The sequence below is a fragment of the Micropterus salmoides genome, unplaced genomic scaffold (assembly GCF_014851395.1).
Source record: "Micropterus salmoides isolate LMB-PRFRI ecotype aquatic unplaced genomic scaffold, ASM1485139v1 Ms_hic_scaffold_2, whole genome shotgun sequence".
NCBI classification, from domain to species: Eukaryota; Metazoa; Chordata; class Actinopteri; order Centrarchiformes; family Centrarchidae; genus Micropterus; species Micropterus salmoides.
The window spans coordinates 8,087,062-8,095,313 of record NW_024041150.1 but is presented as its reverse complement, the minus strand read 5'-3'; the positions used below and the strand labels follow the sequence as shown (position 1 = coordinate 8,095,313).

General features: G+C 41.7%; 1 protein-coding gene and 1 long non-coding RNA gene across 2 annotated transcripts in view; one reads left to right on the top strand and one right to left on the bottom strand.

The window, feature by feature from the left end:
- Positions 1 to 2,678: 2,678 nt before the first annotated feature.
- LOC119911430 lies at positions 2,679 to 7,467 on the top strand. Its single transcript, XR_005445856.1, has 3 exons — positions 2,679 to 2,865; positions 3,915 to 4,725; positions 7,335 to 7,467. It is a non-coding gene; the product is annotated as an uncharacterized LOC119911430 (long non-coding RNA).
- The window catches only part of LOC119911331, a 29,324-nt gene continuing 26,246 nt past the window's right edge, over positions 5,175 to 8,252 (bottom strand). The window contains exon 21 of the mRNA XM_038730175.1: positions 5,175 to 7,443. Coding sequence (XP_038586103.1) covers positions 7,391 to 7,443 — 53 coding nt within the window. The 3' untranslated portion in view covers positions 5,175 to 7,390. The remainder of the gene's footprint in view (positions 7,444 to 8,252) is intronic.

The following is an 8,252-nucleotide window of genomic DNA, read 5'->3' as shown; positions in this document are numbered from 1 at the left end:
ATGGTTCTTTACGTAGCAGAAGATCAGCAGTGTATTTTGGCCCTAATCTGTTCAGTGTTTTATAAACCAACAGCAGGATTTTAAAATCAGCTCTCTGGAAGTCAGTGTAAAGACCTCAGAACTGGACTGATGTGATCCACTTTGTTGGTCTTAGTGAGGACTCGAGCAGCAGCGTTCTGAATCAGCTGTCAGATCAAGAAATATTAATGCATGTATTTGCAAAATCTGCACATTTATCTTCAAAAGAGAACAGCCTGAGTCGGAGCGGTGAAAAGTTTCCAGAAGTGAACACAATAACATTACTCATCATTTACTAAACTTCCATATTCTGAGGGAGGATCAAGTGGTGGAATCTGTGGATTCGGCTGTAGCCTACATTACATTTGAAATATATTTGTTCATCTTTAATCCGACGGGGACAAAACACAGGGGCCCGCAAGTGAAGAGGAAAAAGTATAAAGATTGATAAAACATATAGACATGGAGAAGCCATTCCATGCATTTATGGACTACCCAAGATACACAAAGAAGGAGCCCCACTCAGGCCGATAATCAGCAGCATTAACTCGGTCACTTACAACATTGCCAAACACATTTCCACCATCTTAGCTCCATTGGTGGGAAACACGCCTCACCACATCCAAAACTCTATTGACTTTGTAAACAAAGTTCAAGGACTAAAACTGGATCCAGATGAAACCATGGTATCCTATGACGTGACTTCTTTGTTCACCTGCATCCCCACCATAGAGGCAGTAGAAACCGTTAGGAAACGGCTAACACAAGACAACATCCTGGACAACAGAACTAGACTCAGCCCTGACCAGATCTGCAAATTACTCGACCTCTGTCTAAACACCACCTATTTCCAGTACAACGGTGGATTCTACAGACAGAAGCATGGCTGTGCCATGGGCTCACCGGTATCCCTGATTGTGGCAAACATCTACATGGAAGAAGTGGAGAATAAAGCCCTCAACTCCTTCAGAGGAACAGCACCGAGCCACTGGTACAGATATGTGGACGACACCTGGGTCAAAATTAAAAGCCAGGAAGTGCAAGCCTTCACAGAACACATCAACTCTGTGGACAGTAACATCAGGTTCAGACGAGAAGATGTTCACAACAACAGTTTGGCCTTCCTGGACTGCGCTGTACACATTGAAGAGGACAGGAGCCTGCAGATTGGTGTTTACAGAAAACCCACACACAGACCAATACCTACTGTTCGATTCCCACCACCCACTGGAGCACAAGCTAGGGGTCATGAGAACACTGCACCACAGAGCGGAAAACATACCAACAAGCGCCCAAGCCAGAGAGAAGGAACAGAACCACCTGAAGGGGGCACTTACAGCCTGTGGATACCCTAAATGGACTTTTGTGAAGACAGCCACAAAATCCAAGAAGAACAAAACTACAGGGGAGGAAAAGAAGGTCAAACGCAACAACATTGTGATTCCATACGTGTCTGGAGTATCAGAGAAACTCAGGAGGATTTTCAACAAACACAACATCCCTGTGTTTTTTAAACCCAAGAACACACTAAGACAGATGCTGGTCCACCCCAAAGACCGCACACCCAAACACAAGAAAAGCAATCTAGTGTATGCGGTCCAATGCAGTGAGGAATGCACAGACCTGTATATTGGGGAGACTAAACAACCACTACACAAACGCATGGCTCAACACAGAAGGGCCAACTCCTCAGGTCAAGACTCTGCAGTCTACTTACATCTGAAGGACAGAGGACACTCGTTTGAGGACCACCAGGTGCACATTTTAGACAGAGAAGATGGATGGTTTGAAAGAGGTGTCAAGGAAGCATCTACACCAGGGTTGAGAAGCCGTCATTGAACAGGGGAGGGGGTCTACGCCACCACTTATCCCCCACTTACAATGCTGTCCTTTCATCACTTCCCAGGAAACTCAACAAACGTAACCTATTGGCCTCAGGTGAAGATACCAACGATGGTCGTTCAGTCTTGGCCTCAGGTGAAGATACCAACGATGGTCGTTCAGTCTTGGCCACAGGTAGTCTCAACGACTGTAACGACTGTCGTCACAGCAACAAGGAACACTAACGAACCAGCGGTATCGATGACCCGGGCCAACGACCCCACTGAGGTTAAATAGCTGAGTTTCCCTGCCAGTCAGTCAGAACTGAAGAAGTCCTTTGGATGAGGGACGAAACGTCTTCCAGTATCTTCAACCAAGTCCAGTTGCCCTTGATTTTAACCTTCGTTGGATAAACTATGACCTGGATGACTGAGAATCTTCATAGACATATAGACACAGAGACACGACTGTAAGCTTCCAATCTGACCCAGCAGTGATGTGTTTGGTGATTTGTACTTGAAAAGATGATGAGGTTAAAATACAGCAGCAGCAAAACTGTTGGTACGTTCTGTTAAAGAAAGAAAAACCCACAATGGTCCTTGAAACAACCTGAAACTGATAAAAATGTACTGAAATTAAACTGATGAAATTCAGACATTGCTTATGACTTGTCGTTCAACAGAATAATTTAAAAAAAAACAACGAATGAAACTGGCCTGGACACAAATGATGGAACCCTGAACTTAATATTTTGATCAGGACATAGTAATGTTGAGCTCCACATTTAAAACCTGAACACATCTGATTGGATTTGAAATGGATTTTTATCTCCATCATTTATTCTTTATTCAGATTGAGGGGCTGCAGTTTGTCAGAGATCAGCTGTGCTTCTCTGGTCTCAGCTCTGAAGTCCAACCCCTCCCATCTGAGAGAGCTGGACCTGAGGAACAACAAGCAGCTGTGTTCAGGAGTGAAGCTGCTGTCTGATCTGAAGAAGAGTCCACACTACAGACTGGAGACTCTGAGGTCAGTAGAGGGTTGGAGTCAGTCCATGCTGGTTTCAGCAGTATTGTACTAAACACAGTATCAAAGCAGAGATCCAGTATTTCCTGTAAACCTCCAACCTTCTCAGCGGCTGCTTTCCTCAGTGAAGCTGTGAGAGGAGAATGGTGACAGGCTTCAGGATTGGACAGAAAGACAGACAGAGAGAGAGAGAACAGGCAGTGATCATGTGTTTGAGTTGATGTGAAGACGACTGTTGTTGTTGTGTTCATGTCTCCAGGAAATAAAGCTGGATTCCAGCTGACAGCATCACAAGATGTATAGAGACAGTGGTCCTCATTCATCAAACTGTCGGACCAGTAAATCTGATCTCAAAGTGTTTGTTCTCTCATTTCAACACTAAACTACTGATCAGTTCATCTTTGTCACAGCTCTGAGATCAGTGTGACTGAAGCCTGCAAATCACTGGCTCTTATTTCAGAGAACCATCATTACATTTAGTAACCATGTGGTCTTTCTACAGAGCAGAACCTCTGCTGAAGTCCAGTAAGCACAGCTGATGTTTAGCTGTTGTAGGACCTTTAACATCATATATATGGTCCAGATGTTTTTAGAACAGACTCCATATTTACAGATTTGTCCTGTAATATTTCCAAAGTAGCTGAAATCTTCAAATGTGACTGAGCGGCTGGTTTTTAACAGCTTTGAGCCCTAACAGCAGTAAATCCATCATTCCAGTGAGCAGTGAATATCTCTCTGTCTCTGCAGTCATGATGCGTTCAGGGACTCTCAGCACTTTATTTCCACTGTGGACTTGAGTGAAACCTGCAGAGTAAACGGAGCTGATGGCCAAAGTCTCTGCAGGTCTCAGTGTGTTCACTCCAATACGTTAACATGAGAGCTGAAAGGAAGCTGGCTGCGCTACACAGCCGCTCTGCTTCTGCTCTGAACAGGACTGAAGTCCCTGCTGGTCTTTATACTGGATGTGCTGCATTACTGACTGACAGCTGATGAAGGGAGTCTCTGTAAACTCTGATTTATGACTTCCGCTCTCTGTCTTCTTCTCTCATCAGACTGAAGTGATCTCTGTCAGAGTGTGAGGGATGAGAAAGGTGGAGGTGTTGAGAGAGGATCAGCTGTGTCCTGATGATCCAGAGAGGTTGAAGCAGCAGCATCAGCTTGTGTGTGGAGAGGCTCTGACTGGGCCATGTTACTGGGAGGTAGAGTGGAGAGGAGAGCTTCATCCAGCAGTGACTGACAGAGGAATCCCAACAGTGCTGCAGTCTGAACTGCTCTGAGATCAGCTCCACTGTCAGACGCAAAGTCAATATTCTTGTTTTATTGCAACTTTATTCTGCATTATATTCTGTTATATTTTGAATTGTCACCTGCCGCCTGAATTTTCTGTTTCATTTTATATAAATAAAAACATTTCTACCATAAACTGATGCAGAACATTTCTCCAGAATGCAGGAAATGAAGTCTTTATTTCTCAAAAATTTCTGGTGGAGAACCACCCACTACAGGATCAACACAACATATTCACAGTTAAACACATTTAGTAGCTGCTCTGGAGCTTTCAATAATATCATGATCTTCCTCAGCAGATGTTATGCCAGAGTGCGAACTATGGGGGAGCCAAGGGGAGCTTATCTCCTCTTAATAAGACATCAGCTCCCCTAAAAGCATGATTTGGAACATTTTGGGGGAATATAATGACAGCATGCTTTATTGCCATAAATCTCTATATTTCTCTATCGTCATGGAACAGGCGGAGCGTCAGACTTCATCCAGCCAGAGGGAACGATCAGCGACCGTCCGCAGAGGGCCGGTTGCTCCGCAATCTCCCTGCTCTGTACGCTCCACCGCCCCAGTCCCTCTCTGGTACGGGTTGTGCTGCTAAGCTATGGTATAGTTTGCACACCATGTCATACGATTGGAAATTTTCAAATGTGCTGTTTCTCTCAGACTTTCAAGGAGTTAAAACATCTCTCGGAAACTGAAATTTGTGTAATCAATTTCTTCATTATACACTCAACAAAATTATAAACTTAACACTTTTGTTTTTGCCCCCATTCATCATGAGCTGAACTCAAAGATCTAAGACTTTCTCTATGTACACAAAAGCCCTATTTCTCTTAAATATTGTTCACAAATCTGTCTAAATCTGTGTTAGTGAGCACTTCTCCTTTGCCGAGATAATCCATCCACCTCACAGGTGTGGCATACCCAGTGGCGGCTGGTGAAACATATTTTAGGTGGAGCTGTGCCATATCCAGTCAGTTTCAGTAACCGTCCCAATACAATTTAACACAAACTACAGGATACCAGTGCTTTGTGAAATTGTCTGAAATTATTTAATGCCAATATTATATTATATTCATATACAAAAACAAACTTGAATAATTCTGAAACAAGCAACTCAATTTTATTTTTCAGAAGTGGAAGAAGTTTTCAGATCTTCTACATAAACAAAAGTAGCAGCATCTTGAATATTCACTGAAGTAAAAGTACTGAAGTATTATTATATAACAAAGTTAGTAAAAGTACTTGTTATGCAGAATGGCCACTTAATAATAAATGTCAGAGCATGTTGAAATTGTTGCTGGTCGAGGTGGAGCTAATTTAGTACAGATACTTTAGTTATATTAGTTTATAAACTGTTGGGCAATTTAACTAAAGCGGTCAAATGTAGTAAAGTAAAAAGAACATTACCCTCCAATGTAGTACAGTAGAAGTATACAGACATGGCACCGGTCAGTGGGTGGGATCTATCAGGCAGCAGGTGAACCTCGTTTTCTCAGAGTTCATGTTAGAAGCAGAAAAAATTAGCAGCATGAGGATGTTGAAATGTGCTCTACAAATAAACCTGCCTTGCTGAAACAGTTGATGCTGGTTCTGATAGAAAGGCGTCAGAACATATTTCTCTTTATAGACAGGCAAAGAATAACACAAGTCACAGAAGGTACATTAAAAACAAAGCATTCATCCATATAAAACTACAAAGCAAAATGTACATACATGCAAGGGCTACAAGTTCCCATCTATAAAAAAATATCCAAACATCCACAGATTTAAATGAATCTGCAATGCAACACAAAACGCAGCGCTGCTTCATCCACTGTGTCACAGTGAAACTATTGTGATTTGTACATTTTATGTACAAAAATAAAATCCTCTTGGAGGACAATAAAAATTAAAATTGTATTGATTACTTTTAAATCTCTTCATGGCCTCTCCTCCCTGTTATATCGCTGACCTTTTAGTCTCATACGCAGCAGCACATACGTTGAGATTCTCGGGCAGAGGTCTGTTCCAGAGTTTCGACTGAAAACTAAACTCTTTACTTTTAACTTCTATTTTAGTTTCTTACGTTTTCTCTTGCATTTATGGTGTATTTGCACAATTGCTCTATAAATAAAGATTATCATTATATTATTATAAATGGAATGGGAATGTGAAGGTTCATCACGCCGTGGTGTATGTTGGGACGGGATGCCATGTTTGAAGGTACACGCTCTGTTTACCTGTGAGCTTGCCGGTTGAGATGGTGGTTTACTTTTGGCTGTTTTTAGGCTAAAATGGTTTTTACTTAGTAAAATCTGAAGATGGGAAAAGGAAACGAGAAGGGACCCTACCAAGAGAAACAAAACTGGTACTTAGTCAAACTAATAACAATAATCAACATAGAGCTATATGACTCAGCAGCCCAAGACTGGATTACAGAACCGGACATTGTAAAAGACCTTGTTGGGACTTAGTGCGTTCACTTTGCATGAGTTTTAACATTATAAATCACTAGACACTCATGAACAGTATTGCAGCGGCTGGGTGGACGTCTCTCTTGTTTAAAGTAAATGTGCAATTAAAACTGACTTTACAAGGGCTGTTACTTTTTTACGTTATGAGCTGAGGTGTGATTTTAAAGTTATTTATGTATACGTGACCTTTGTGTTTTCCAAGGTGAGAAAAATAAATTACGGCCTGGTTTTCTCCCTGAACGATTGACTGACCTGCTGTGGCAGTTCTTGCTGCAACAGCATCGACTTTCCTTGGCAACATTTTTAACACAAAATCCCTGTGTAACTCACAGAACAACAGAAAGGCAGCGGGATCGAGCAGGATCTTCCAACTATGGTGGAGTAAATAAAACGTTAGCTGTAAGTCAACTCCGATAACATCAACTTCACATTCACTGTGCCCACAGCTGGACTACCAATTTATGCAGAATGGGTAATTGTTAACCTGGGTCTCTCACACCAAAGACAGTCTTGTCCATTGCGCCATTACCACCCCACATTTAACAACCTTCTGAAGCTAAATTATGCATACAGTCCGAAAAGAAGATATATTACAATTGTTTTATGAGACGTTGGTGCCCTGAAGAGTCTGAGGCTCTTTTGATTAAATGCCGTTTTCTGTGGTGGTGGTGGTGTGGATGGGAAGACAAAACAGAAGGACTAAGATTTTTTAATTTCTCTACATATTCGTAGAAGAGTACAAGATTCTGCTGCAGCGCCGAACGAGCAGACGAGTCAGAGGTTCCCGTTCAGTTCACCTGCTGAGTCCTGGAGTCCTCCTGAGATCCCTCTAGGCTGGAACCTGCAGAGAAAACAAAAACTCACCTGGTCGGCTCCAATAGGTACAACACAGCTTGGAAACTTCAGTGGAGAATAAAGAGACTGCAGGAAGTGCTGGGTGATAATTATGAATAGTAATCAGCTCGATAATGTTGGTTCAATTATATATCGTTTTCTACTTCCTGATGGCTTTAAGACACCAACCACTGAATTCAACATCCACAGTTCCAGATCTTTGTTGCATGCTCCCTCAGCTCTATTCTGTACCATCTAATAAGAAATACCAGACTACATAAAAGTTAAATTGTGGGACGATGAGACATGCTGCAAAAGAACTTTAAATAAATACAAAATAAACCCTGTCAGGGGTTAATCATGTGGTCTACAACAGAAGTGAAGGGAGTCCATTCATCTGCTGTAAACATGTTCCAGCACAGGATAATTAACTGCATAACTTTTGATGTTATCTCTCAATGTTTAGTGTCACCTGTAACTGAAAAAACAAGGTACCCCACCAACGAAGAAGCAGGACACGTTTACATGTTTTCACCATCTCTTTCCAGCAACTCATGACTGATGCTTATTTTTATTAATGAATGTTGAATGAATGAAAGCATTTCAGTCATATCATTTGGTCAATGGATCAACTGTTAACAGTGGTACTAATATATAACTGAATCATATAAAGAAGCGGAATTTTGAAAATTACAACTGCTGACTCGTCTGAGATATACGGGAAATGTTGTGGAGGACGGGGGTCTCGTCCTTTTTTGGTCTTTATGTTAATTCTGATAATATACTACATTTTATAATATGACTCACAATTAAAAA